Source organism: Aspergillus ibericus, assembly GCF_003184845.1.
Source record: "Aspergillus ibericus CBS 121593 unplaced genomic scaffold BO80scaffold_15, whole genome shotgun sequence".
Taxonomy (NCBI): domain Eukaryota; kingdom Fungi; phylum Ascomycota; class Eurotiomycetes; order Eurotiales; family Aspergillaceae; genus Aspergillus; species Aspergillus ibericus.
The window spans coordinates 629772-656340 of NW_020292113.1; the positions used below are offsets into that span (position 1 = coordinate 629772).

Genomic DNA, 26569 nt, shown 5'->3' on the forward strand with positions numbered 1-26569 from the left:
TATTCATAGAGGTTGACAGGGCCTGGTATTGGCAAATGCTGGAACTAACATAGATACTGACTCCTTTGACGCCTTTGTTAAGGTAATATTGGAGCTTTTCTTTTTTACTGAAGTCGATTCCAAGCCAATGTCTAAGCATTAGACATTGTCCTACCCGAAGAACAAAATTACTGGAGCAACCACGATATGTATCATGTATGGAGTAGACAATCAAGGACAGGCAGTGACTTGGGTGTCTGACCAAGACACAGAATCGCAGTACATTTGGCCTCTTCCACTGACTCTAGTACTTCTGCGATGATCCTCCTTCAAAAGCCCATTTGTACACAGCATTCTATCTGGAGATTGCTCGGTTCTTTTTCCGAATTGAGACCATGAAGTCATAAAGGACATCCTTGAACGCAAACAAGAATGCCGCAGTAATCGCACTTTGTGTGACCTTTGGCCCAATGCCTGTTCGCCAACATTAGCTCAGTTCTGCCTGGGTTCCGCATTGCAAATATCAACATGCCTTTGTACAAACCCACATAGCCCTCTTCCTTGACGATTCTCTTCAGGCTCCCGTTCAAACTTTCTTTAGGGCCATCCGTACTAGCGACATGCATCCGGCTTTTGACTGTAATATAAGGGTACGTAATCGAAGTTGCCAGTATCTTACCTAAAGCCCCAAGATAGAACGCATCCTTCGGCGTCATGCGTCTACGGCGCTCCAGCATATTTTTCAATTGTTCAAAAATAGTATACTGCAATATCGGATTGATTACCAGTATAAGAGCCGGAAGAACACCAGCAAAGAGAGCCTTAGGGCCCTCCTGTCGAAGCAAGTCCATCAATGTGGCAATCGTCGATGCCCGCAACTTCTTGGCAGGAACCCCCGGCAATGCTTCCTGGTCCGACTCGGACTTGCGGGCCGTCATTCTAGTATTCACGACCCAAATCGGATTGGTAAGCATGACTGTTGCGCTCCCAGCGATAGCCCCTGCAATCATGGACTCAGACGTCGTGAGCTTCTTGGAGGACCGACCCGCTCGTGTTGCCGCCTTTTCGAAGGCCGAGCGCGTCCACTCGTACCAATAGTAGTATACGAAATTGGTAACACTGATGCCAAAAAGTGCAGACTCGAGGCCTGAATATAGCCCAGAGACACCTTCTCTCTGAATGATGCGACGTACAGCATCGTACGTTGTGGAATGCGCGCGTTTGGACTCGACTTGCGCTCTTGTTGAGAGGGTTATCAGCGGATAACTGCAACATATAGATGTCAACGATGGTTTCATTAACGGGAGGTGTTGCCGCACGTCAAGAACATTGACAAAATACCACCTCCAGCCCCTGCCAATGCATGTGCCATATTGTCACTTTGCTGGGCCGCAGCTGCGACCGCCTTCTTTTGCCCTTCAATGTTGGACTGAGACATCATGGATAGCGCGTTAAATTGCCTTGTTAAGCAGGTATGGTATACGTCAGGAAGGCCACCCAAATCTAGGTTGAAGTACGGGTGCACCTAGGTCTGTTCGCCTTCAAGGTGGGATACAAACGATTCGGCTATTGACAAGATACGGTGGAAGGGTGAGATTATGTTTGATGAGCCAACAGTATCCAATTGACCGTTTCAGGGATTGAAAAAGGAGGAGTGAAATGAGGAAGGGGCTTAAAATGGGGTAATTATGTACACCTTATAACTAATAGAAGGGGGCTGTTTAGGTTGGGTGTGAGAATGGCTCGGCACTGAATGGGAGATGATGGTTTTCATGACGTTTGCCGAAGCCTGTGCCTCGGCTGACGCGAAACTCCATCAGCTGATCGGATCAACCTCATGCCACATGGAGTTTTAAGTTCTTCTGGGCACTTTGTTGATGTATTATGGAAGACAATCTTATACCAGGGAATAAAAGCTGTCGGTGAAAAACAGGCTTACTTCACGTTTTATGTAATGAAGGCCAGGAATATCTTGTAATGATCATAATGCACAGTTGTTCCTATTTGCAAACGGTGAAAATTCCCCATTGATACTCATTGCTTTTCATATAAGCATACCATGTCAGTATATGGCTATTCAAAGCAAAGAAAGCTATCTAGAATGAGAGAACAAGATGTAAAAACCGGACTGTGTCAGTACCAAGTATCATTACTAGGGGCCCTGCATGTCACGTTCATGTAAGGAGCCCATCCCTGTTATTTACGAAGCGCGCTAGCGCTGAGTAACTCTAGGTTTGCTCCTACTAGGTCTGTTGCCAGCCCGTTCGCTTCTCATTGGTCGAAAAAAGTCACAGATTCAGCTTCTTATTGGCTTTTATTTTCACCAGTAACGTGACTTTTGTTCTGCCATTTCCTTCCGTTTTTTTTTTCTTTCTAGCTTACTTTTCTGAATAGCTTCAGAGGCCCTGCCTGAGGCCCTGCCTGAGGCCCTGCCTGAGGCCCCGGGTGAGGCCCCGGGTGAGGCCCTGGGTGAGGCCCTGGGTGAGGTCCTACGTGAGGTCCTACGTGAGGTCCTACGTGCCTCTATATAACTTGCAGAACTTGCGTACATGATTCATGTAATTTAGAGAGAGTTGCCTGCTTTAGTAAGAAAATGCGCTTCAAAATGCCTTGAGCTGTGTGCGAGACCGTAGGTCGTGGCCGCAGGCCACGACCTAGTTCTACCTGGATTACATAGTACTAGGAATCCAAAGAGAGTGCCTCCTATACGGAGTTCCTATGTATAGTATCAACAGTATTGAGTACGGAGTACAACAACCGGTGTCCTATTAGAACTAACCAGAAGACGAGCGAAAATGGCCACTCTACATCCCCTACCATTTTGAGTGGCGTCTAGTTGCTCGGTTTACCCTTTTTCAAAACCTCGCTTACTCGGATATCCCAGTACTCATTTAGCAACCCTTTTGCTACTCTACCTTCTTTTGTATCTACAGGGTATAGTACGGCATGGTGCAGTAAGGATTACATGATTGACCTCTCTAGAACTTCTACGTGTTAAAGCTTGAGATTATTTATATACTGTTGGGATTATTAGGAGGTTAGGGGAGGGTTAAAGCTATCAAAAATATACATCGAGAATTCTTAGGATTATACTCTGCCTAGACTAAATCACGGAAAGTATCTTCATATAAAGATGCTAAGATGTAGGTTACTATGTAATTATATATGATTTTACATATACCGAACAAAACAGAAGGGCTTTACTTTGAAAGACAGGGAGTAGGGAGTCCAGTCTAGTATGTGGGCCATCTGATAGGGGTTAACCGAGCAGTTACATGTTTTGCATGTGTTAAGGCACTGGTGGGGTGTGGATTCTCATGAGTAGTAGATCTCGATTTGAACCAGCAGATAAACATGTCCACTAAGTATCATTAACTTCTGCATTAATCGACCCTGACATAATCACGCAAAGGATCCAACTAACTAAGAGAAACTCAAAGAACCCGATGAGAAAATGCTTGAAGCAAAGAAAGGCCACGTGCAAAAATAGCGACGGAAAAAGTTAGTAAGGAAGAACAATAGATGGCCGGCAGGGGTGAAAAAGGGAGGGAACCGGGGAAGACAGTTCGGGGAAATTATCCATAGAGCACCATGTATAAAGACAAAACGAAGGCCTTCTAAAGCAGGAAAAAACTACTCCCTATGGCCATCACTAGCAAAGAACAGTTGAAATCATGCTAGCATTCAAACAAAACTGCCCGGCAGCAGGGCGCCGCCGGTAGCCTCCCTGGTAGCTCCTTTTGTCACCCCCGTGCTAAGATGGCGTATAGCAACGCGGGATCAGGAACATCAATTGTCTAGCAGCAGCCGCCCGCGGAGCCGGATTGAACGCCCTGGCCTTGGCCAACCTGCACGGTTGGCTTGTTGTTGACAGTAGCAGTGCCCATACGCTCCTTGATTTGTCTCGCCATTGTCAAGAAAGCCTGCTCGACATTTGAAGCGTTCTTCGCCGAGGTTTCCAAGAATGGGATCCCAAGGCTATCAGCGAATTCCTATTTGACCACATATCATGTCAATCATCGCCTCTGTGGAAAATTGAATATCCCGGACATCCAATGATGACTACATACCTTAGCCACTGTGTACTCAACCACCTTTTTGTCTTCCATGTCGCTCTTGTTACCCACGAGCAGCTTGTTGACACCCTCGGTGGCGTAGCGATCGATTTCTTGAAGCCACTGCTTCACGTTGTTGAAAGAGTCCATGTCGGTCACATCGTAGACGACACAGATACCATGAGCACCACGGTAATAAGACGATGTGATTGTCCGGAAACGTTCCTGGCCAGCAGTATCCCACTACAGTACCGGTTAGTTAAGCCAAGCGGCCGATGATCAAACGCGGAAGCCCCTTACAATTTGAAGTTTCACCGTCTTGCCATCAAGCTCGATGGTACGGATTTTCTGCATTTCGATAATTAGCAATCTCCCCAGGTCTCAACACGCTGCAGGCTGACATAGTAGGTGGCTAGATACGTACAAAGTCGACCCCGATAGTGGAGATGTAGCTTTCCGTATAGGTATCATCGGCAAAACGAAGGAGCAAGCAAGACTTTCCGACACCAGAGTCTCCGATGAGGAGGAGCTTGAAGAGGTAATCGTATCTAATTAGACTATTAGCACATCGACAGATACACAAGCAGAGGGCCGGGCCGGCTAAATGGAGTGTCGGGGAAGTTCAAGAATCATGGGGGCTCTATAAAGCAATAACGTCAGCATGAGATTCGGAGAAATAACAAGACCATGGACGGGAAACCAATGAATTTTGATTGCCAGGGGAGCATCACCAGAACTTGGTGAGCTGTAGCCCAAATATAGGCCACCAAGGGCACTTACCACTCGGGATTCATGATGGAGCAGTTGAACTTTGCGTCAACGTCGGCGAAACTTGGGTTGATGTTTGATGAAAAGGAAGAGACCAAGGGTGGAAGAAGTAGTATTAATCGTGGCAGCAAGCCGACGTTGTAAATGATACTTGAGTGACTACTTATTGAGGTGACCGAGCGGTCTCTTGAAATGGCGGTTGCGTTGCTGACTGCAGGAGAGCAGACGAGCCCAACGTGCAGGTTCCAACACTGCCGCTAGGCCGTTAAATGCCTAGTGTCGACCTCCTGGGTGGGAATGACCGTTTCACGCTCGCCCGCCCCAGACCCATGACCCAATGCAGCCTAGTGCACCAATCAGAGACAGTATTAACTATTAATATCTAGCTAGGTACGCAAGTACTACGGAGTACGGCTCTTTGCAAGAGTACATACAGAGAGGCTATGTTGTGTTTAGCCAAAACTTGGGATATTGTATCTAGCAACCTAGCAGCCTATAACGCAAAACTACCTCATCTTCAGGCTAGAAACTCTTCACCTATGTTGTCCACGGAGATAAAAATTGTAGGAGCATTTACTCCATCTCGATCTAGTATCTACTACTCCGTACTATGTGTGTACATGTGGCCCACGTGCTACGAGTAGATAACACGCAAATCATTATTTACTTGACAAACCATACATCTTCGCGGCATATTAGGAAGGTCCACCGAATTAAACAGATCCTTCACCTCCCCCATGCTCCCTATAGCTATCACCCCGAGACGGATTTGTTTCTCACGTACTATGTAGTTACGCGAATTAGGCAAGGCAAAGCAAGTGGACCCACCCTAGTCCCCTAGTCATATGTTTCGAAGTACAACTCAGACTTTTCTTTAAGTATCATTCATGTGACCTATATGACTACCAAGCGTCCTAGTCACCAGGTACGTATCTAAAGACCCGAAAATGAGTTGCCTCTCCTCAGAAGAATCAAGCGTAGCCATGGGCCTGAAGCCATCCCAAGACCTGTTTCTCATCTCTTTCCTTGTAGTGCGCATTCGTCCGGATGCTGTCAGCAACGATCACCAAGGCGCGATCGTACGCGCTTGTATCCTTATTCTGGAAGAACGAAGCAATATCGGCTGCAATATCGTGGTCCGCGAACTTTGACAGCCCCATACGCACGAATCTTTCAAACACGACATTGTTCGTCGACAACCGAGCTTCAACGGATGCCCAGTTCTTTTTCATGTAATCCCAGAGAAGGTGGCGAGTCAGAGGATTCGAAGCCAGTGAGACCGCACCATTATGCACGTCTTGGATCGCAACCTTGTCTGAGAAGACAAAATCCAAATAGTTATTGACAAGATCAACGTTTTTGGTGCGTCCGAGGGCAGCCAGACAAATTTCCTTGCCATCGACAGAATCGGTATTCAGATACTCTTGCTTCACAGCGTCGTACTCTTCATAACCACCCTCTGAGATTGCGATACCGAAAACCACTGAGCGCAGATTAGTATGCACAGCACTTTTATTATTGCCAGATTTCCAGAGCTCGAATCGTCGCTTAGCCTCGGATATAATACTACAGAAAGTCAGACCTGCAATGAAAGCGCACAACATCCCCAGATTGACCTACTTGTCGTGGCCCGCAAGGCCAGCCATTCCAATGAGTAGTTTACGGAGCTGTACAGTCAGGTAATCATCTTCTGAGCTGAATTCCCAACCAATCTTATGGGCAGCAGGGGATGCCAGCTCAAGGGCAAACTTCTTTAGCCCCGCTGCTACCGGCTCATTCAAGGCAAACACCGAACGCAAGTTTGCAACGGAGGAAGATATTTGAGACCAGGCCCTGTGATAAGGATTAGTAGCTAATCAGGAATCAAGATGGTAGACCCCGGCAAGTTGGTGCAGAACGTTCTAACGAAGCGGGTACTCACAAATAATTCTGCTCTTCCTTAAATCCCTCTAATAAAGCCAATAAGGCAGCAGTGTCCCCGTCCCCGGAAACGGCTAGGGCAGCGGCATCGCCAATCAACCCAATCTTATCCTCGGTGCTCAACAGGTCCAAGGATCGGCCGAGTTTTGCCAACCGGTCAGCGGGGTAGTTGGTTCGGTAGAAGCCAGAAAGGTCTTTGTTTAGCTTGTAGAAGGAATCTTGTCCGACCCCCTCAAGTGTATCTGCCTTGGAAACAAGGGCGCTGGACTTTACATCTGCCATCTTAGGCCCCGACTTCACGCCAAGGGGAATCCACCAAGTCGTCTCATCTTCTTCAGGCTTTGCATCACCCGTTGACAAGAAACGATTTTGACGAACATTGATTTGACCTGGTTCCTCTGTTACAGTGACAACGGGGAAGCCGATTTTACGGATCCAGGGATCCTTCACAGGGCAGTCAGAACAATACGCCAGGTGCTAAATCAGAGCGACATACCATGAAACTTGTAACATCCTGACCGGACGCTTTGCTGAGTGCACTCCAGAGATCATTGGTCGTGGCATTACCTATTTGGATTTCGTAGTCAGTATATTTCCCTTTATGTATTTGGATGCACTTGCCATATGCGTGCGTTTTGAGATATGCAGCAACTCCACGTAGGAATGTTTCTCGACCAAGATGATCACTCAACATCCGAATGACAGAGCTTCCCTTGAGATAGCTAATATGATCGAAAATCTGGTCGACCTCAAGAGCATTTCGCACAGGCACTTCAATAGGGTGAGATGCTCGTAGTGAGTCAAGTTGAAATGCTTGTTGGACACCTTCAGCCTATGCAAAAGATTAATTCCCTGTCATGCAAAGGTGTATTACCTCGGGAGTTGCGTACAACGAACTGAGACCATATGTTCCATTCTAGTTGCAAAAACCATATCAGCTGTACTTTGTCTGTAATCATTCAGGGAGCATTGCCTACCAGGGTAGAAATGATCGACAGCAAGCCAGCCAACCCATGTTGCAAAGCCCTCATTGAGCCACAGCTCGTTCCACCAGTCCATCGTTACTAGGTTTCCAAACCATTGGTGTGCCAATTCTGGATGATGCATTGTTAGATAGAAGTACAGAGCGGCTTTTTTCAGAAAGCAAAACAAACCGTGAGCGACAACATATGCAATGCGATTCTTATACCGGGTGTCCGACTTGCCCTCATCGAAGAGAACGGCAGTCGTTCGATAGGTGACAAGTCCCCAGTTCTCCATAGCACCCATGGCCTGTAGCAGTCGCGATTAGCTTGATTGAATTTATTTCATTCAAATGGGCTGATTGTCTTACAAATTCATGAACAGCAAGAAGGTCCGCCTTAGGTAGTGGATACTCGATCTCGAAAACTTCAGAGAAGTAGTCGACAGTACGATGGGCACATTCCAAAGCAAACCGAGCCTGTTCCTTGAGGCCCTTGGTCGTATACACGCGAACAGGTATGCTCTTGCCTTGATACTTGCGCTGAGTCATAGCCTCAACGTACTCGAAATCGCCGACTGCCCATGCCAAAAGCTGAATGAGTATTCCAATGTCAGTTTATATTAGCATCAGGTTTTCGTGCAGACCAACATAAGTACTCATAACTGGAGTCGTTTCGAAAGAGACGAACTTGAGCCCTGATTTACTACCGCTCCTCTCGGATTTGATAGGCATGTTGCTAAGAGCTGTTTGGCCGCTGGGCACCTCAATCTCGAAGTCAAATGTGGCCTTCAAATTCGGCTCATCGAAGCAAGGGAAAGCCCTGCGAGCATCACATGATTCGAATTGGGTGCTCAGCATGTAATAGGAATCTCCTTCCTTGGGAGTATCTTCGGTCGGTTCCACCACCGGCGTGTACTTGGAACGGTAGAACCCAGCCATGGCATTGTTCATAGTGCCGGTGAAATTGACTGACAGGACTACGTCTGAAGGAGTGATCTCCTCAGGAAATGTGAAGGTGACTCTTTCCGACTTCGTATCGTATGTGATCTCGGACGCCTTTGCCAATTTGGTCCCTAAATATAATCAATATATCACCCTCAAAACTCATTAATAGATGGCAAGTGAATGGGCACAATTGAGCCGTCCCTGCCACTAACCATCTTTTCCATGAACCTCGGCATCCTGAACTTCAATGTCCTTTGAATTCAACACGATCTCTTTAGTGGGATGAGTGATCTTAGAATCTATTCTGACGATGCCCTTATAGCCCCAGGAGCCGCCAAGCTGAAGGTCAAATAGAGACACATGGTAATGAACTGGCTTGGCCCTGTCACTATTTGTTAGAGGTTTGCCCACAGATGGTGGCGGAATACCAAGTGCTTGAGGGTCTGCAACTTACAGGTCCGGGAGAATATCTCTGTCCTTCGATGCCATTGCGCGGATTTCGGACGAGCAGCGCCTTACAAAGGTGGGCGACGGTACAACACGCTTAATTAGATGTAAACGCTGTGTGTGTGAAGGGTAGAGCAGACAGGAAACGGAGCGGGAGCGTGTTGAAGAAAAGAAGGAGGGGGAGGTGGAGGAGGGGCAGTGGGAGACTGGTCGGACCGGACGATAAATTGGAGAGTGACCACGGACTGCATGAGCGTTCATGCGACCCTGCCTGGTGGACACAATGCACCTTCTTCCCCACATTTGCTCGCGGTTTTAGGACGAAGCCAATTTGCCTGCCTACGGTTACTGTCGGAGCGAATCGCAATTCCTTTTGGTATACTCCGTGGTAATACAAAATGGCTAGTTAAGTCTTCAGGTTACGGAGCAGACACTCTTCGGACAATCGGAAAAATCGGAGAGTTAGGAGAAGGGTAAAGAGAATCACGGTTATTAATATAATGATCAGAGCGAGACAGGTGCCAGAGACAGGGAAAAAAGTTAGATAATTGAAAGAGTTGAAAAAGAGCAAGGGACGGAGCTCCGACGGAGCTCGGACCCTCTTACTCTTAGTCTGTTGATAGGAACCGTCAAACCGAAACCACGAGGTGGGGACATAGCTAGACCTTCTCAACCACTTTCACGACGCCCGACGCGCTTTTGGGTTGACACACCCACCTTTCCCATTTCACTTAGTGCAAGATGGCCGATTCCGATGAAGAGTACATTGGAGAAATCTCTGAGGATGAGGGCGAGAGCAATATCCCTCGGGGATCTCGAGGGGAGACTGTATTCCGTTCCAAAAGGCGAAAGCATCGCGGAGGCGCAGAATGGGAAGTCTCAAGAACGTGGGAAACCTTAGTTGAGGGCGCCGATGGCACAATTAGCTCTACAGTTGAAGGGCTTCTTGAAGCTGGGAAAAGAAAAAGGTAGAGTGGTCATAAGCTAGCTAGGTCCATACGTGAACGCTGGGTTTGAGCTGAACTCGTATCCGCGCTTGCAGACTCCTCAGAGACACGACGCCCCTGCAACGGGGTATAATTCGTCACCTCATTTTGGTTCTGGATCTGTCACAGTCAATGGCTGAGAAAGATCTCCGACCGACGCGCTACCTACTAGCCCTACGGTATGCACAAGAGTTTGTGAGAGAGTTTTTCGAACAGAATCCCATCTCCCAGCTCGGCGTCCTTGGCTTGAGAGATGGCCTCGCAATCAGGGTCAGTGATATGAGTGGGAACCCTACTGAGCATATCAGTGCCATCCAATCCTTGCGAGACCAAGACCCAAAGGGTCTCCCTAGTCTACAGAATGGCCTTGAAATGGCTCGAGGTGCTTTGTTGTATGTCATTCCTGCGATAGCATCGAATACTCAGAAAATGCGAAGGCTAACCGAGCTTGTGACAGCCATACTCCAAGCCACGGCACCCGTGAGATCCTGGTCATCTTTGGTTCACTCCTTTCCTCTGACCCAGGTGACATTCACCAAACAATAACTACACTTATCAACGACAAAATACGGGTTGGGATCGTGGGCCTTGCTGCGCAAGTAGCCATCTGCCGCGAACTTTGTGACAAAACCAATGGGGGGGATGACACTGCCTATGGTGTGGCACTTAATGAGCAGCATTTTCGTGACCTAGTGATGAATGTCACAACACCGCCGGCTACATACTCCCAAAAACAGACCACGAGCTCTCTCTTGATGATGGGTTTCCCTTCTCGTACAGTTGAGGCTTATCCTTCCCTGTGTGCATGTCATTCTACGCCTTCTCGTGGGGGCTACCTGTGCTCACGGTGCAACAGCAAGGTTTGTGGTCTCCCTGCCGAGTGTCCTTCATGCGGTCTTACTCTGATACTCTCAACCCATCTTGCTCGGTCATACCATCATCTGTTTCCCCTGATGAACTGGGTGGAAGTTCCATGGCAGCGTGCTTCGGACAGTGCTGTCTGCTTTGCTTGTGGTCTCCCCTTTCCTCCAGTGCCACCCAAAGAGCAATGGCAAGTTACAGAGGGCCAAACAAAGGGAATGAGTGTAAGCAGCCGCTATGAATGTACTGTGTGCAATAATCATTTCTGCATTGACTGTGACCTCTTTGCTCATGAGGTTGTACACAACTGCCCTGGCTGTCAGAGCGGGGTGTTAACCCATACGAAGCCTGAATCACAGGAAGTTCTAGACAGTATGAATATCTCCGCATGATCATACGGTTGGCCTCGGACCAGGTACCAATGAAATACCGCATGGTGTTGTTTTCTCAACTCGTGGAAGAAATGCCCCGGTCATAAGCAACGTTTGCTTTCAGTAGCGCGGCAAGACTTTCATTCACGTTGTCAGACTAACGAACAGTCGGGCACAGGTTCCAAAGACCGGAGAGAACCCAGCATGCGCTATCCACCTCGTATTGACCAAACTGCCGGCTTATCGGGTCGAACTCTGTAGACTAGTTTATGCCGTTTACCAAATGCAGGTGTTTTGAAGATATTCGACCCAGTGGTCGTTATACCGACTTCAGAGGCTCGGTTTCCCGCTAGATATAAGGGGCTTACGTAGAAGTTACAGTGATTACCATTTCAAGAACAGGAACAAGCCCTATCTGGCTGGCAGAATGCATGCAGCAGCTCCCTAAAAAGCTATATAAATTACAATTGCTCTCGACGGCAACCCCACCTAAGCATGTAAGTAGCAGTCACGGACTAGTGGATGGACCTCGGCTATTCTTCATCCCGGACTTTGCAACAAACTCGCCTATTTGTATTACCACAAAGAGGCCTGGCAGTCAGTGTACAGCAAGGCGCTACAACTGGGAGCATTCACTCTGGCTTAAATGACTAACGGTCACTACTTGTTTCCAGAGGCCCACATCATAATCTAGAGCTGCGTGAGCCTTCAATTCAGCTCTTCGGGTGAAGCCTTTAATCCTCGCTCGACATCGAGCACACCAAATGGCCGCGGCTCTGCCATTGGGGGTTGAGCAATTCGAAAGATTAAGCTCATATCCTTTCAGCACGGATCGGGAGTTTGCGGTCGGGCTTTCGATCATACTAGGCCATCCGGAGTCGCCTGCGTCGGAGGCAGAAATCAATCGCAACGATGACCTTACACTCCAAGCAAAATGCTTTTATTTCTCAAGGTATATACATACGGACCCCCCCGTGATTCATAGTGTCGAACTCCGTCATTTATTCATACTGCATGAGTACTGGTACTGATTCTTGTCTCTATGTCTTTTGCGGTCTCAGAAAAGAAAACCTCACACCGCCACTCAGTTTCTTAGAGTACAAGGCCTGGTTGGAGTCGGCGCCAGTAGGAGCTGCTTCCGTAGATCAAAAGGCCACGCCAGTCTTGCAGCAATCCAGCACTGCCGGCTCTTCGTCAAACAACTATACGGAGAAAATAGCGAAGTCCTCCGAGGAGCCTGCTTACCCCTCATCATTCGCACACATAGTCGAACTGATTACAACGGGTCAACCGATCCCGGGGATTCAGCAAATCCCAGATACAGTCTTAACAGGACATGATACTCCAAGTGAGAGGCCAAAGAGACGGAAGCCATGGGAGAATGGAACAGGTAGTGAAGGTCTGGACACCTAAAGGCAGGCTGTCGGGAGCTCTGCTGCTTACTCCTTCAGCTACGTCTATTCACGGCCGGAAAATCCGCAACCTGTGCCTCATGGCTCCTGCAAAATAAGGCATGGTTGTGGTCAGTCTGCAAACAGCATCATTCCCGCAAATCACAGGGTTGCGAAGGATAACAACTCAAGGCAAATGAGTGACTGCTATGATACATTGATTCATGATAAGGATGTAAACCCCGACAAGTAGGTCGATTAGAAGTGTTTGCTTTCGTAAACCAAGCTCCTGACCTGCATAAGCAATTCTCACCCGTAACTTCCCGACTCATATAGAACGTTCAGCAGCTTCATAGAAGATTATAGTTTCCGAATCCACGTTACTTCAATTCCTACCTGCATGCTCCTCGACCAATCCCTCTCTATTCTTCCCCTTTTCTTTTCTTTCTCTGGGGTATAAGAAGGGAGGATGCCTTGAGGCGTAAGGCAATATGACCCTGCCCGATCCCTAGAATAGCGCGTATAAAGAAAGATATGTGACAACTTCTCAGCTAGGATAACGTCAAAACATGTCTCAGAGCCACGGTGATTGTCAACAGGGTACTTAATTCTCACCTTAGGAATGACGACTTGAAGCCAATACCTTCTGTCAATAAACAACCATATATGGCTACGAGGTGAGTCTCAAAACGAGTTATTTTCATGAAGCCCTTCAGCGAAATGGAGGGTAGCTAGGGTTCCATTGGCTCCCACGGCTGAAACGCCCCCCGTGCTGCCCAGCAATGGGGAACCTGTCGTCGTTGAAGTTGTTATAGCGGCCGATTGGCATCCCAGAGCCCGGGCCCGGACGAGTCGTATGAGAGGGATTGCAGCAAAGCATAGCCACACGTGATCCGAATTTAGAACCTCGCAAAGACACCATGTGTTTACTTCGGAGATTTTGAGTTAGAAAGGAATTTCATGGTGAGAAAGAGGACTGTACCGAATATGGCTAGCAACCAGCTCACGCTGGTGAGGTGCAGCATTCATCAAGATCCACTGAATTAGGTAATTTCCGTATTGATCCCCTGCAACTAGTTTATGTTAGAGTTGTATTGCTTTGGCTATGATAGTCAAGGTACACGCAGACTTACTGTCAATTAAAGGCATCCTTGGACGGTCAGTTCGGCCGGTGCAGACTCGAGCAAGATAGCGGTCCAGAAACTCGGAACCACCTATCTTCAAACACTTCTCTACAATCTTTGAGGCAAATTGGTCCATACTATAGTCCACTGACCAAAGAATGATGTGCTCTACTGCACGACTCTTATCCTGAGGAGCACCATGCTCACAGATATGCTGGATACACCAGTTTCCAAACTGGCCATGTGCGAGAACATCGATCTTCGCTAGCACTTCTTCGATCGCGGGACGCTAAATTTATTGTCAGCATTTGTCTTCTCAACTCTTGCTATGGGCATAGGGGGAAAATCTCGAGAGCTTCGCATCTTTTGGCGATTTGATGCTTGATAGGAAAGGAGCGTAGCCCATTGAAAGGAGATCAGTGAAGAGTCGGCGAAATTTGATATAAGGAATGTTATCACCTTCTCATCCTCAACGCAGTTCTCGAAGATATTCTGAACTACCAAGCTTCCTGTCTCACCCAACGCAACCTCATGCCACATTCCTCGCAGTGCCTCGTTTACTTTTGTCATTATCTGAGGTGGCTCACCGCTCCATCGTAGTTCGAAAAGCTTCTGCCAGACATGGCACGCATACCGGTGAATAACAGTTTCCGGGATTCTGCGTAGGAGCTCATGGACCATGACTGCCTTGTGTTCTTCTGGAACGCAGTCAAAAGCTTTTTGTATAACATGGCAACCAAACGGATCCATACTAAGGCTTAGAGTGTTTCCTTTGATTGCATTAGCAATTGACACAACTTGCTCCGGAGTTCCATGCTCGAAGCAACGTTGGACAAGGAAGTTCCCGAAGCGGTTGACCATCAAGGGATAGGCTTGGTGCACTATGGCCTCTATAATGTCAAATTTCTGCTCGGTTGTTCCAACCTTGAGTTTCTGTTGCAAGAAGATTGACGCCTGCTGATCATTATTGCAAACGATTTTGTCAACTATATATTTCCAGTCACAAGAAACATTCCTGTCAAGGAGACGACGGTAGTTGATTGGTTCAAGAGGCGATATGTACGTCTGAGTGGTATTTCCACCCACCTAACAGCATTAGCTCCCGTATTTGAACAAAAGTATTCAGGCTTCAGCTTACCGAAGAACTTGGCCATGGTGCCGTATTAGGGTTAGGGGCAGTGAACTCAGTCGCCGTGGGCGATAGAGGTGTTCCAACCGGCCGTTGATGATATTGTGGGATAGGATATAGACCAACCTGTTGGTATGCATTATTTGATCTGCTTGCAGGAGACCTCGGCCCATGTGAGTCAGAAGAGCCGGTGGTAAATGTGCTCCAAGCAGGGCTTTGTGTTGGAAAACATGATCCATTACGGCTGGCCTGAGTGACTGAACGGCGTGGTCCAAGCCCGGGTCCTTGGAGATACCTGGCCTGTCCTTCAGAGAGCCGTGTATCAAAAGTGTAAGCCCCATGGGAGGGACCCGAAAAGACGCGATGGGACCGGAAGATGTCATGACCAGGTATGCTAGGATTCGTACTTGAGTTACCCCAAAATTTGTTCGAGTCGCCACCGAAAGAGTTACTGTTAGGCAAAGATAATGGTTCGCCATAGGGTATTTCTGTAGCCGAAGCACTGCTCGTGCTACACACTTGCTGCGTCGGAGGAATCCAGTATCCCCGAGCCCTATTGTACGCTCCGGCTGAAAGTGCATCGGACATATCTGATTGAGAATCATCCTGGGCATTCCACCCATCTTGAAACTGGCTGAATGTTGGATTTGATGAGTTAAGGGCGCTTTGTAGATTGCTTATTGTTTGTTCTGTAATCTCACGCCCACTGAAGTCTGTTTCAGAGGGAGGCCCAAGTGCCTGGTCTAACGTATGTTTGATCACACGTGTCTGTGCTAATTCTTGTTCCTGAAGGGCAATTTTAGAATTAGCGGCAAGCAATTCTTGCTTCAAGCGTAGCACTTCGGATATATCGATTGGTGCAGTATCTGACTTGTCAACATCTATCAGGTGAGGGGGCTGGTATGCATCCCTAGTTGGCAGTATACTCGAGGTTTCATTCAACTCTTCATCGTCTCCTAGAAGCATTCTGTGGTTGACAAATGTGCGATCCTGTGTCTTGAGCAAGGTTTGCTTGTCAGATAGTCTCGTAATGATATCTGGCTCTACAGGAAGCTTGTTGGTTGACAACTGAGGCTTGGGCGAGAGCTTCGCCAGGAGCTTCTCCATCTCCGAATTCCCAGTTGAAGAGACATGGCTTGAGTGCTCTAGCTTCTGCTTCTAGGATTGTGAGAACTCGACGCTAGAGTCTTTGTTGGGGTCAATCTGACCTTGTTGGACTGAATGTCATGTTTATCACCATCCGAGACATGGTAGTTCCCAACTTTAGAGGATACTGTACGGTCTGGAGGGCTGCTTGAAACGTTCGAATGTTTGTGGCCCTGGATATGGTAGGCAATATTGTTAGACAAGGACACCAGAGGCTGCTCCAAAAGTTGCACCCAATACTTACTGACGCTTCGCGTTCGAGTTGTAATGCATGTGCTATGGCACTCCCGCTACTATCGATGATATTCCCTACAGATTGCTTGCGCCCAAGCTTAGGGGAGCCATCTGAGAGTAAAGACATTCTTGCTGGAAATGTGAGCCAAAAGCACTGCCTCGAAAGTTGCAACCTGGAAGCGTCGATGAACAAGAGAGACCCTGTAGGCGACAAGGAAAGGTTGAAATCACGATGGTATCAAAACAAACGGGATGTACAAAATCCAAATCCTCCACGTGTAATGGAAAGCTGAAGACGAAGCAGATAGCTAACAGATGACTTTAAGTGGGGAGATACGTCGAATTATCTTCGGGGGAATTCAGAGAATAAATGGTAGTATCTAGAGGCAAGGAATCCAGAGCTCTAGAATCTCAAAAACAACCATTTTACAAAGGCTGCCTAGAGGAGCCGCATTCTGGGAAAGAACGATGAGGAACGTATCGAGGAAGAAAAACTAAGAATGGTGGAAGATAAGACATGGAAGCTGCGAAGTGAAATAGCATCTTTGAGCTCAGCAACAATTATGAACGGTCCCAAGTAGTTGTTAGGCCATTTTGTTGGACACTGGCGGCTTTTTACTGTAGATAATCACAACGGATATAGGCTAGAGACCCATATATTATCCACTATGAGGGGTACTGAGAAGTAGTACTGAGTAGATATCTTCGCATATATACTTGATATACAGGATGCTGATATTTCTGATCTTGGCTCGCTAGGATGTCGTGGGTTTCACAGTCCTTCCAATGCATAGCTAGAATCATCGCTAATCCCACTGATTTCATGTGAAGCTTTTACTGGAAATGTAGTATCTCTGGATATAACATAGACAATAGCTGCTGCTGCTTGCTGGATGTACCACTAGAGGGGTTCCTAAAGCAATCAATCGATACCTGCGTGTCATTTGTTTTGTCGGAATAGTTTTCTATGTCAGCTTAGTCTGGTTTTAGAGCATCATATCTGGACTGAAGAATGTCACACTATCTTTGGATACATGTTAATCGACTTGTAGTTGGAATTCCTTACCATGCTTGAGATTAGCCCGGGATTGGCGCTATAGTAGTTGGGTCATACTCGATAGATCATAGCTTTCTTTAAATTCTAATGGTTATCGCAAATAGGTTTGAGTTTTCCAGATAATACATTTGTTATCTCAGTTTATTTAGCAGCTTCTGTATTCTACAATAAACATGTTGTCGTCAGGGGTTGGGGATAAGGACGGGAGTAAAATATTCCTCGAGATATACTTGTGCATAAAGGCAATAGGCTGTAATAGGCAACCCCAGAGACGCTTTACGGAGACTGTATGTTTTCATATGTCCACCCAGTGTCCTAGCTAAGGAAAATAAGGACATGCTAACCAAAGAAATTAGATCTTAGAGGACAAAAGACAGCCGGTACGGTTGATTACAACAGTCTCTTGTCTATATAGACAGGCCGCTATGTATGCCAAATTAAGCACAATTATATGGGTATAACATATCTTCAGACACAGACCACATTTTGCAGCCATCACGGCGCCATAAACATAGCTTCAAGACATAGGCAAGATTGACATATACATTATCATGGTACAGAATAGTGTTTGAACTTACGGCCGTATGGAATTTCGAATGGCTAATCTTGCATCTGTCCAGATTTATCTGTAAGTTCCGCAAGGAAAACCCTGAATTGATCTTATATCTTGGAGTAGGTGGTATGTGGACATGTGAGCTCCCACAAAGGTTCTACAGGTACGGGACTTAAGAACCTGGATAGATATTAATGGATATTACTCATTAAATTGATACAGTCCACTGCAAGAGTGACCATAGACCGTTAGCATGGGGACTTTTCCTGCATACTTGTCGAAAAAATGTTGAGTAATCCTACGCCCAAGCTTTTATTCGACATACTACGGAGCATGGAAGCTCCCAACTACCAACTAGAAGGTTAGGTACTGTGTATCTCCTATTTTTGCTTAGGTAATTTCAGACCTTACCTATCTTAGTCCAAAATCAAACGGACCTCAGACGGTAGTACTTAGTAGTAACTGTTCTAAGTTAAGTAACCGTTGCATCCCGCGGCGAGCAGCGTGTTCCCAATGCTTGATGTTTATTCGTCAGTGGGGATTCGTCATCTAGAAAACTGCAAACGTTTACCTACAGCACCGTTCTACTACCCACACCTGCCCACTTTGACGTATTCCTAATCACGCAAGCTCGACAACCTCGCGCCCGGCTTACTGAATAAGGGAATCAATAATAATCCCGTCGCTGCCTAATAAGACTCGAGAATTTGACGGACCAACTACCGTACCTAACTATCAACACAAGGAGTCAGCTTTCATGGTAAGCTGATATTGCACTGTTATGATTGGAGCCAGCTAACAGCGCCAGTCATCGCTCTAGTTCATCGCAAGCATTAAAATAGGAGATGACCACAACAATTGTGACTGGCACTGGAAGACGTTCTTCTATACGGCTACCTGACCTTCAAGTCCCAGCAGCTTCGTCCCTCTCACAACAAATGACCAGTCCGGTAGACAAATTCCCACCCTTTATCGATGAAGTATATGAAACAACGACCGAGTCCAGGGAGGCGCATGCAAACACGTCGATCAGATATGCGCCAACAGATCGCTGGGAGCCGCGAAAGCAAGTACAATTTCCCCGAGATCATAATCATTGCCCGGCTTTGAATTCGAAGAGAAAATCAAGAAAAAGTATCAGCGAGGCAATTAGCACAATTAGAACCCGCAATGGCAGCGTTAGTGCCAATGCTCAAGAGTTGGCTGAGGCTCTCCGAGCGCCGGTATCGTACAAGCTGATAGTAAGATTATCGGTGTCTTGTATATGGTGTTCCAGACCGCTGCTTACCTCAAGTTAGATTCTCTGTCTCATTTGGTATACGACCTCCGCTCTGACGAATACCTCATCGAAGTCCATTTTAAATGCCCTCCCGAAACCAATAACGCTTACAATCATACAATTTGCTTTCGTAGCATTCTGGTGCTTGGTACTATCCTACTTATCGGCCACGCTACCTTGGCTAAAAGATAGCATACCGGCCCTCAAGAACGGCATTCGTCCCCCGTCCCGTGATGTTGTCATGACAGCTTTGCCATTGGCAATTTTTCAATTAGCTGGTCATATACTTAGCTCCATGGCTACTTCACAGATTCCTGTTTCACTCGTCCACACTATCAAGGGACTCTCGCCTCTTTTCACAGTTTTGGCGTATCGTGTCTTCTTCAGAATCCGATATGCCAGAGCAACGTATCTTTCTCTCGTCCCATTAACCCTAGGTGTAATGCTTGCTTGTTCTACAGGCTTTTCGACGAACTTCTTCGGCATACTATGCGCATTAGTCGCGGCTTTGGTCTTCGTCTCTCAGAATATCTTCTCAAAGAAGCTGTTTAACGAAGCGTCTCGCTCAGAATCAGAGGCAGATACGTCTGGCAGAAGAAAGCTGGACAAATTGAACTTGCTTTACTACTGTTCGGGATTAGCCTTCATTCTGACATTGCCTATTTGGTTTATATGTGAAGGGTATCCTTTAATCTCGGACCTTTTGCAGGATGGCGCTATCTCATTGTCAGGAAACACTGGATCACTGGATCATGGCGCACTCTTCCTTGAATTCGTATTCAATGGGGTGTCGCACTTCGCACAGAATATACTGGCGTTTGTTCTCTTATCTATGATTTCACCAGTATCTTACTCCGTTGCGTCTTTGGTGAAAAGGGTTTTCGTGATTGTCGTTGCGATCATTTGGTTTGGAAGCTCAACAACACCTATGCAAGGATTTGGGATCGCTCTTACTTTCGTTGGTCTTTACCTCTACGATCGCAATAACCATGACGACCTGGCAGATCAGAGAGCAAATTCTGATCATTTCCGCACAAAGGAAACCGTCCTCCCACTTAATGTTCGGACCACAGGGAAAACATGGGACTCAAGTGGCTATGCCTCCTTGGCAAGCAAGATCTCTCATCAACCTTCAGATGGCCCTGCCTCACATATGGGTGATCCCAAAAAGGAAGATGATGAACAGGGTCGTGTTCGTCCAAGAGGAAGCAGTAACTCCAGAGTGTGGCTACCCCCTGGCACGAAGCAAGAGACAACCTGGCAGCGGAATGATTCCTAAAAGCATCCTTTTTAGCTGCCCTTATTGTCATTATTCTATAATATCCGCTGCCAATTCGTTCCTGAGATTTAACTGTAACATATTCTGATGACTACTAGTGGTCTTGTATTGATATTATGAGAGAAAAACACATTCATCGAGTATGGTAAAGCTGTACTTGCTACAAAAGGCTTGTCTTGTCCACCTCGACATCCTTGTCTACTTGAGATGAAACGTTGAGCTATACATGGGGTAGTAGACTGCCATATATATCCATCAGTACCGTAAAGTTTGCAAAATAGTTATTTACACTTCTTAAGCAGTATATACTCTGCTATGATACATAGAATAGAAGGCTTCTTACGTTACTTGAAGCAATTGGCTGAGCCTCTAAATCAGAGGAACCAATGATTGCACCAGTTGCTCCTTGTTTTCAAAGAGTAAATTAGACAGTAATGAGGATATAAATGATAATGCTGTAATCCAAGACACGTCCGGTATGCGACAGAAGATGTAATGTTGTATACGATATAGCACAAGTATCCCTGTTGGTTCATTCTTTTTTCCCGCAGAAAGGCAATAAATGTAGCGACTGTCGATAAAGAACTATACCCTCATCAGGCAATCCTTTAAGAATAACCCTAAGGAGCTCCAGCTCAGTGCATCTATTCTTGGGTCATGTTGCAGAGGAGGGAGGGAAATGGAGAGCCCTACCACCTACAATAAATCATGCCCGTGAATGAGTTATGGTGAGAAAAGAAAAAAAGAGGGAAATTATGCCCGAGGCTTATTAAAAGAAAAATACCGTATGGCGGACTAACATAATTTCCGAAAGCCCGAGCCAATCCGCAGGCGGCAATTTGCGAGTGACGCCCGGCTCATGGCTGGCAGAATCCGAACCAAGCCAAAGTGCTCTCATCAAGAACCACGCAGCCTTAGTCCCACCTGCCACTTGACTTTACATTCATTGCGCCTGCTACTCAATAATACTTTTTTCTTCCACGTCTGCTTCTATACACAGCATGCGGCCGCAGTTGTCTCGTGCGGCCGCCCGGTTCGTCCGGGTCCCCAAGGTCAACTGCCCCAGGACATTTGCGACGACAATCCCTCGCTCTGCAGAGGTCGAACTCACAATTGGTAGGCTATGATGCTCGCTGAACTTGCCTAGCTTTTCTAACTGTGTATATGAATTATTAGATGGGAAGAAAGTTTCAGTCGAAGGTGATTTCATTTCTCAATCCATGGCTTCCTAGTCTCCTGCTTACATGGCTTGAAGCTGGCTCTGCTCTCATCCAGGCTTGCGAAAAGGCGGGCGCCACAATTCCAAGGTAATCCCAGCGCTATGTATATATTTGTCATGTATGCAAAACTAACAGAAGGTGATAGATACTGTTATCATGAGTATAGTACAGACTTCCCAATAACATTGTTTTGAGTACTAACCAGGTCCTAGGAAGCTCTTGATTGCAGGCAATTGTACGTTTTTTTTTACCAATATGGAACAGTTAAGAAGCCCACTAAGCATTGTTTAGGCCGTATGTGTCTAGTCGAAGTTGAACGGGCTCCTAAACCCGTGGCATCATGTGCTTGGCCTGTACAGCCAGGTATGAATGTCAAGACAAATTCACCACTTGTACACAAAGCTAGGGAGGGCGTTATGGAATTTCTTCTTGCCAATCATCCTCTCGATTGTCCAGTCTGTGACCAGGGAGGTGAATGTGATCTGCAGGACCAATCAATGAGGTATGGTGCCGACCGCGGACGTTTCCATGAAGTTGGTGGCAAGCGCGCGGTTGAGGACAAGAATATCGGACCGCTAGTCAAGACGTCTATGAACAGGTGTATCCACTGCACTCGTTGTGTTCGATTCATGAACGATGTTGCCGGTGCTCCTGAACTGGGAACCTCTGGCAGAGGAAATGATATGCAAATTGGGACTTACCTGGAGAAGAATCTTGACTCGGAGCTATCCGGCAATGTCATTGATCTCTGCCCAGTTGGTGCTCTTACATCGAAACCTTACGCTTTCCGTGCTCGTCCCTGGGAGTTGAAGCACACTGAATCTATCGATGTGCATGACGCTTTGGGCTCGAACATTCGGATAGATACCAGAGGCATGGAAGTTATGCGTGTAACCCCGAGACTTAACGATGATATCAACGAGGAATGGATCAACGATAAATCCCGGTTTGCGTGTGACGGCCTGAAGACTCAGAGACTTACGACACCTTTGATTCGCCGGGAAGGAAAGTTCGTTCCGGCCACGTGGGAGCAAGCTCTGACCGAGATATCCTCCGTTCACCAGAAATTACAGCTGAAGGAGAACGAATTCAAGGCTGTTGCGGGGCATCTTGTGGATGCAGAGTCACTTGTCGCTATGAAAGACCTGGCTAATAAGCTTGGATCCGACAATCTCGCTTTGGACCAACCGGGCGGCAACTCGCCTATTGCCCACGGCGTTGATGTTCGCTCCAACTACCTCTTCAATTCCAAGGTGTACGGAATCGAAGAGGCAGACGCTATTCTTCTAGTTGCTACGAACCCTCGTCATGAAGCCTCTGTCCTGAACGCTCGGATCCGGAAGCAATACCTGCGCTCTGACCTTGAGATCGGACTCGTCGGTGAGGCATTCGACAGTACTTTCGATTTTGAGCATCTCGGGTCCGACGTCTCTGCTCTCAAATCTGCTCTTTCCGGTAAATTTGGAGAAAAGCTTGCTGCGGCTAAACGGCCAATGATCATTGTCGGCAGTGCTGCGGCCGAACATCAAGATGCGAAGGCGATCTTTGAGACCGTTGGCAATTTTGTTGAGAGGCATGGAAGCAATTTCAACACCCCGGAATGGCAAGGCTACAACGTTCTCCAGCGCGCGGCATCTCGTGCTGCAGCCTATGAAGTTGGTTTTACTACGCCGTCTCCCGAAGTGTCCCAAACCACACCTAAGATGGTTTGGCTGCTTGGCGCTGATGAAATCGCTTCGAGCGATGTCCCGAGTGATGCGTTTGTTATTTATCAAGGACATCATGGTGACCGAGGTGCCCAGCTTGCTGATGTTGTCCTGCCTGGCGCAGCCTACACTGAGAAATCCGGCACCTACATCAACACGGAGGGCCGTGTTCAAGTCACTCGGGCGGCGACTTCGTTGCCTGGTGCGGCCCGTGATGACTGGAAGATTATTCGTGCCACTAGCGAGTTCCTCAACACGCCTCTTCCATACGATGACATCGAAGCACTTCGCGATCGGATGGAAGAGATTAGCCCCGTGATGCGCCGATACGACGTTGTAGAGCCCACCTCCTTGAGCTCCCTGAGCAAGGTGCAGTTAGTTGATCAGAACAAGGGCACTCAGCCAACTGGAACGCCTTTCAAGGGAGTTATCGATGACTTCTACTTTACTGATTCCATTTCTCGAAGGTGAGTAATAACAGTTCCTTGGTGAATGGAGTCGATCTGTTTCTAACTGTATCATAGCTCACCCACCATGGCCCGCTGCTCAGCAGCCAAGGCTACTGGAAATCCCGAAACCAACTTCATGGCTGCCGGAGAGATGTCGCCCCAGGCTTTGTATGGCTAAGATTAACATTCTAGTTTTCTCTCCCGGTTTATTTCTTCTGCTCTAGGCGTTGTTGTCGTTGTAACACCTAAACATTGTTTTCTTTCTTCCTTTCCTAACCCAGTAATTGATCTTGCTATTGATCTTACCGCCTCTTTCTTCATTGTTCCTGACGATCAGCCTTTGAGATAACTTGGGACGCATCAGTAGTGATGAATTTGTACATAAGGTCAAAAATAAGCTTCTGGGCAATGGCGAGGTCATACAACTCCAAAAGGTTTTGTTCCGGGAATAGCATCAATTGATCTCTATCACAGGTACTAGCATGACTATCGAGAGCTCGGAACAAAAATAGATATTGATGCCTATACTAATCTCTCCCGCTGCATTCTAGCGAATCCCGGGACATCATTTTCTAGACAACGGTAATATCACAGCTCATCATCGTCTGTCTCTCCTGCGCTTTCTCCAATACTGTCCTGTTGATGCTGTAGCTTCCGTACGGTGTCGTTTCTTGATTCTGACGACCTGGTAAATGGGAGCTCTCTTCGTGGAGGAGGAGACCGTCTCTGCGTCCTAGGGCTATTGTGGGCTTTTATCGGAGTATGCTCTCCTCTTTCTCTCCACTCAACATTGGATGACGCGGACATATCCTCATCAGTTGTATCATCTTCTTCCTCCAACGGCTGTGGAGTGGAAATTGGCTCATCATCCGTATCTGTTGCTAAGAAGCTAGGGCGATGCTTGGTCCGAACTCCCAATCTTTCAAAGCCGTCGCCGCTTCCAAATCCATCGCTTATTCTCGAGATACCACGTTTCACACGCCTAGTATCCCTGATGGTTTCATCAATACTCGATGATGCCGCCCGATCATTGCCAACTATATATATCATTGCTCGGGTCAGCCGCCGTGTTTTTGTTTCCTCTATCTCAACCGATAGGACCTTACCCTCATCCATATCAACCTTCGCCGAAGCTAGCAGGCGTTCTTGATTGCGAATTTTAAGCTTCTTCTGGTTTAACACTTGCGCGAAGGCTATCATTAGCTGGTCTTCATGACGGATCTTAGAACTAATCAACTCCTCAATTTGGCTGTTTAGCTGGTTGATTGTGTTCTCAGCTGTATGGTAGTGTTGCTGCAATGTTGACAGCCGCTGCTCAAGGAAGTCGGCCCTTGTGACGGCTACAGCGGACCAGTCGAAGAGCTGGATGGCTTGCTCGTCATCCTCTCTCAAAACTATAGAACCGAGCCTTTGCTGTAAACGATCAGCAGCAGATCCCTGTGCTCATGGGCGGTTGGATTCACTGTTATGGTATTAATCCTTCTGCGAATAACCATGATCAACTCATTACCTTCGCTACCCCGTCTAGCGATGCTAGCCGATAGCTCAACCCCAGATAGCAACTCCGACCCATTGGTAGAGGTTTCTAGCTGTCCCAAGGCATACAACATGATTTGAGTCCAGTCTTCATGGGTTCCCTGGTAATTCTTGGAACGGTAAGTCTGCAGCTGAGCCTGTCGCACTGTTTTTGGCCGACTCAGTACCCGATGCAACTTTAACAAAGACAAACGTAGGAACGGCATCAGGGGCGCTCCATACCGACCCCATTGTATGCAATTTCTCCTTCGGTCGCAGCAAGGTTAAAGTCCAGTGGAGCTGGACCAGGGGGCGAGACATGGAGCAGCACAAGTCTGTCAGGTTCATCGGACCTGGGTACGCGTAGAATTCGAGGAAGTGGACTGAGCCCAGCGCTAGACATTGTGCTATGAGAATTGAGGTGATTGTACCAGCACTTCAATGAATAAGAAACGGAAGTTTAACGTCCTACTTAAGATAGCATGACGAAGTAGTGACCTGCCTAGGGAAGGGTGGAGTGTTGCCTGCGTGAAACCGTTGCCTAAGCTTCGGGGCTGAGATCTGTTTGGATTCGAGCCCTCGTGCCTCGTACAGGGTTGCAATAATGCTATTCAATACTTCACTGACAAGGGGCCGATTCTGTGCTGAAGCATGTACCTGCAGTGGTGTGAAGCAATACAAAGTACAAGGACTCGGTGCATCCATGGTACCTGCCATGTTCGGCTGCTGCGATCTGCTGGCTGTGTGGATCATCATGGTTGAGTGTCCCGGCAACAAGCAACTGCCTATGAACTACGTACACGCTGCTAACCACAGAACTATTCTAAATAGGTCACTAGCGAGAGCCGAGAGTGGGTAGTGACTCGATAGATACTAGTTACTAGTAGGTATTACGTAAGGACGAGACGAGCTCGACGCAGTTAAAATAGTCCAATGGACAGCGAACGAGCAACTCAAATCCATCCTGGGTGATCTGTAGCCGTAATACCTGGGACTTGCGACCTTCGTATGTGATTGCCGTCATACTCCAGACTCCGTACAGCGGTGCAATATCTAGCTGCGTGGTTGTTGGTGGCTGACCACCGTCGGGTGCAATCGCATCCATCGTGCTTGCCTTCTTCCCCTTCCATACCTCGCTGGTTGCGTTCCTTCCCTCCTCCTCCTCCTCCTCCTCCTCCTCCTCCTCCTCCT

General features: G+C 47.4%; 9 protein-coding genes across 9 annotated transcripts; 4 read left to right on the plus strand and 5 right to left on the minus strand.

Moving 5' to 3' along the window:
- Nucleotides 1-37: 37 nt before the first annotated feature.
- On the minus strand, nucleotides 38-1792 carry pmp47 (putative peroxisomal membrane protein Pmp47). The gene is made up of 3 exons (XM_025719281.1): nucleotides 1299-1792; nucleotides 512-1245; nucleotides 38-453 (listed from the first exon to the last, which is right to left on the minus strand). Exons 1-3 carry the CDS (start codon nucleotides 1418-1420, stop codon nucleotides 335-337), a joined length of 975 nt encoding a protein of 324 aa, XP_025576355.1. The 5' UTR covers nucleotides 1421-1792; the 3' UTR covers nucleotides 38-334.
- A 1700-nt stretch (nucleotides 1793-3492) lies between these two features.
- On the minus strand, nucleotides 3493-4916 carry BO80DRAFT_424406 (Rab family GTPase YPT1). Its single transcript, XM_025719282.1, has 5 exons — nucleotides 4818-4916; nucleotides 4459-4582; nucleotides 4335-4382; nucleotides 4050-4277; nucleotides 3493-3971 (listed from the first exon to the last, which is right to left on the minus strand). The coding sequence occupies exons 1-5, from the start codon at nucleotides 4826-4828 to the stop codon at nucleotides 3777-3779; spliced, it is 606 nt and encodes a 201-aa protein (XP_025576356.1). The 5' UTR covers nucleotides 4829-4916; the 3' UTR covers nucleotides 3493-3776.
- Nucleotides 4917-5531: 615 nt separating this feature from the next.
- Nucleotides 5532-9612, minus strand: BO80DRAFT_424407 (M1 family metallopeptidase). The gene is made up of 12 exons (XM_025719283.1): nucleotides 9086-9612; nucleotides 8844-9013; nucleotides 8335-8759; nucleotides 8056-8277; nucleotides 7877-7994; nucleotides 7700-7816; nucleotides 7613-7638; nucleotides 7344-7554; nucleotides 7219-7289; nucleotides 6724-7166; nucleotides 6423-6635; nucleotides 5532-6368 (listed from the first exon to the last, which is right to left on the minus strand). Exons 1-12 carry the CDS (start codon nucleotides 9118-9120, stop codon nucleotides 5774-5776), a joined length of 2646 nt encoding a protein of 881 aa, XP_025576357.1. The 5' UTR covers nucleotides 9121-9612; the 3' UTR covers nucleotides 5532-5773.
- A 94-nt stretch (nucleotides 9613-9706) lies between these two features.
- On the plus strand, nucleotides 9707-11535 carry BO80DRAFT_424408 (TFIIH/NER complex subunit SSL1). The gene is made up of 3 exons (XM_025719284.1): nucleotides 9707-10046; nucleotides 10121-10456; nucleotides 10522-11535. Exons 1-3 carry the CDS (start codon nucleotides 9820-9822, stop codon nucleotides 11315-11317), a joined length of 1359 nt encoding a protein of 452 aa, XP_025576358.1. The 5' UTR covers nucleotides 9707-9819; the 3' UTR covers nucleotides 11318-11535.
- Nucleotides 11536-11827: 292 nt separating this feature from the next.
- BO80DRAFT_405215 (DUF5572 domain-containing protein) lies at nucleotides 11828-12709 on the plus strand (the record flags this gene model as incomplete). The annotated part of the gene is made up of 2 exons (XM_025717706.1): nucleotides 11828-12248; nucleotides 12358-12709. Exons 1-2 carry the CDS (start codon nucleotides 12061-12063, stop codon nucleotides 12707-12709), a joined length of 540 nt encoding a protein of 179 aa, XP_025576359.1. The 5' UTR covers nucleotides 11828-12060.
- Nucleotides 12710-13102: 393 nt separating this feature from the next.
- BO80DRAFT_464138 (Pumilio-family RNA binding repeat-containing protein) lies at nucleotides 13103-16447 on the minus strand (the record flags this gene model as incomplete). Its single annotated transcript, XM_025722634.1, has 8 exons — nucleotides 13103-13238; nucleotides 13303-13616; nucleotides 13670-13760; nucleotides 13821-14100; nucleotides 14271-14897; nucleotides 14950-16098; nucleotides 16149-16259; nucleotides 16331-16447. 7 exons carry the CDS (start codon nucleotides 16445-16447, stop codon nucleotides 13400-13402), a joined length of 2592 nt encoding a protein of 863 aa, XP_025576360.1. The 3' UTR covers nucleotides 13103-13238; nucleotides 13303-13399.
- A 1956-nt stretch (nucleotides 16448-18403) lies between these two features.
- Nucleotides 18404-20627, plus strand: BO80DRAFT_464139 (putative ER to Golgi transport protein (Sly41)). The gene is made up of 3 exons (XM_025722635.1): nucleotides 18404-18690; nucleotides 18739-19171; nucleotides 19229-20627. Exons 2-3 carry the CDS (start codon nucleotides 18776-18778, stop codon nucleotides 20486-20488), a joined length of 1656 nt encoding a protein of 551 aa, XP_025576361.1. The 5' UTR covers nucleotides 18404-18690; nucleotides 18739-18775; the 3' UTR covers nucleotides 20489-20627.
- An 862-nt stretch (nucleotides 20628-21489) lies between these two features.
- BO80DRAFT_501534 (putative NADH-ubiquinone oxidoreductase, subunit G) lies at nucleotides 21490-24375 on the plus strand (the record flags this gene model as incomplete). Its single annotated transcript, XM_025724288.1, has 7 exons — nucleotides 21490-21604; nucleotides 21665-21688; nucleotides 21744-21795; nucleotides 21854-21868; nucleotides 21921-21943; nucleotides 22000-23881; nucleotides 23939-24375. The coding sequence occupies 7 exons, from the start codon at nucleotides 21490-21492 to the stop codon at nucleotides 24039-24041; spliced, it is 2214 nt and encodes a 737-aa protein (XP_025576362.1). The 3' UTR covers nucleotides 24042-24375.
- Nucleotides 24310-26146, minus strand: BO80DRAFT_405226 (uncharacterized protein). Its single transcript, XM_025717707.1, has 4 exons — nucleotides 25622-26146; nucleotides 25327-25544; nucleotides 24970-25276; nucleotides 24310-24900 (listed from the first exon to the last, which is right to left on the minus strand). The coding sequence occupies exons 1-4, from the start codon at nucleotides 25779-25781 to the stop codon at nucleotides 24452-24454; spliced, it is 1134 nt and encodes a 377-aa protein (XP_025576363.1). The 5' UTR covers nucleotides 25782-26146; the 3' UTR covers nucleotides 24310-24451.
- Nucleotides 26147-26569: the final 423 nt, after the last annotated feature.

What these genes read in the sequence shown, in the direction of transcription:
- BO80DRAFT_405226 (XM_025717707.1), bottom strand. Translation starts at nt 25,781, where the DNA reads ATGTCTAGCGCTGGGCTCAGTCCACTTCCTCGAATTCTACGCGTACCC. An exon ending in AATTGCATACAATGGGGTCG is followed by an intron (nt 25,545 to 25,621) that starts GTATGGAGCGCC and finishes GGCCAAAAACAG; the next exon opens with TGCGACAGGCTCAGCTGCAG. An exon ending in GAAGGTTGATATGGATGAGG is followed by an intron (nt 24,901 to 24,969) that starts GTAAGGTCCTAT and finishes TGATATATATAG; the next exon opens with TTGGCAATGATCGGGCGGCA.
- BO80DRAFT_424406 (XM_025719282.1), bottom strand. An exon ending in AGACGGTGAAACTTCAAATT is followed by an intron (nt 4,278 to 4,334) that starts GTAAGGGGCTTC and finishes CCGGTACTGTAG; the next exon opens with TGGGATACTGCTGGCCAGGA. An exon ending in TTGAGTACACAGTGGCTAAG is followed by an intron (nt 3,972 to 4,049) that starts GTATGTAGTCAT and finishes GTGGTCAAATAG; the next exon opens with GAATTCGCTGATAGCCTTGG.
- BO80DRAFT_424407 (XM_025719283.1), bottom strand. Translation starts at nt 9,120, where the DNA reads ATGGCATCGAAGGACAGAGATATTCTCCCGGACCT. An exon ending in ACATATGGTCTCAGTTCGTT is followed by an intron (nt 7,555 to 7,612) that starts GTACGCAACTCC and finishes TCTTTTGCATAG; the next exon opens with GCTGAAGGTGTCCAACAAGC. An exon ending in AGGATGTTACAAGTTTCATG is followed by an intron (nt 7,167 to 7,218) that starts GTATGTCGCTCT and finishes TGCCCTGTGAAG; the next exon opens with GATCCCTGGATCCGTAAAAT.
- BO80DRAFT_464139 (XM_025722635.1), top strand. Translation starts at nt 18,776, where the DNA reads ATGACCACAACAATTGTGACTGGCACTGGAAGACGTTCTTCTATACGG. An exon ending in CGGTATCGTACAAGCTGATA is followed by an intron (nt 19,172 to 19,228) that starts GTAAGATTATCG and finishes ACCTCAAGTTAG; the next exon opens with ATTCTCTGTCTCATTTGGTA.
- BO80DRAFT_424408 (XM_025719284.1), top strand. Translation starts at nt 9,820, where the DNA reads ATGGCCGATTCCGATGAAGAGTACATTGGAGAAATCTCTGAGGATGAG. An exon ending in GAAGCTGGGAAAAGAAAAAG is followed by an intron (nt 10,047 to 10,120) that starts GTAGAGTGGTCA and finishes CCGCGCTTGCAG; the next exon opens with ACTCCTCAGAGACACGACGC. An exon ending in ATGGCTCGAGGTGCTTTGTT is followed by an intron (nt 10,457 to 10,521) that starts GTATGTCATTCC and finishes AGCTTGTGACAG; the next exon opens with CCATACTCCAAGCCACGGCA.
- pmp47 (XM_025719281.1), bottom strand. Translation starts at nt 1,420, where the DNA reads ATGATGTCTCAGTCCAACATTGAAGGGCAAAAGAAGGCGGTCGCAGCT. An exon ending in ATTTTGTCAATGTTCTTGAC is followed by an intron (nt 1,246 to 1,298) that starts GTGCGGCAACAC and finishes TATATGTTGCAG; the next exon opens with TTATCCGCTGATAACCCTCT. An exon ending in CTATGTGGGTTTGTACAAAG is followed by an intron (nt 454 to 511) that starts GCATGTTGATAT and finishes GTTGGCGAACAG; the next exon opens with GCATTGGGCCAAAGGTCACA.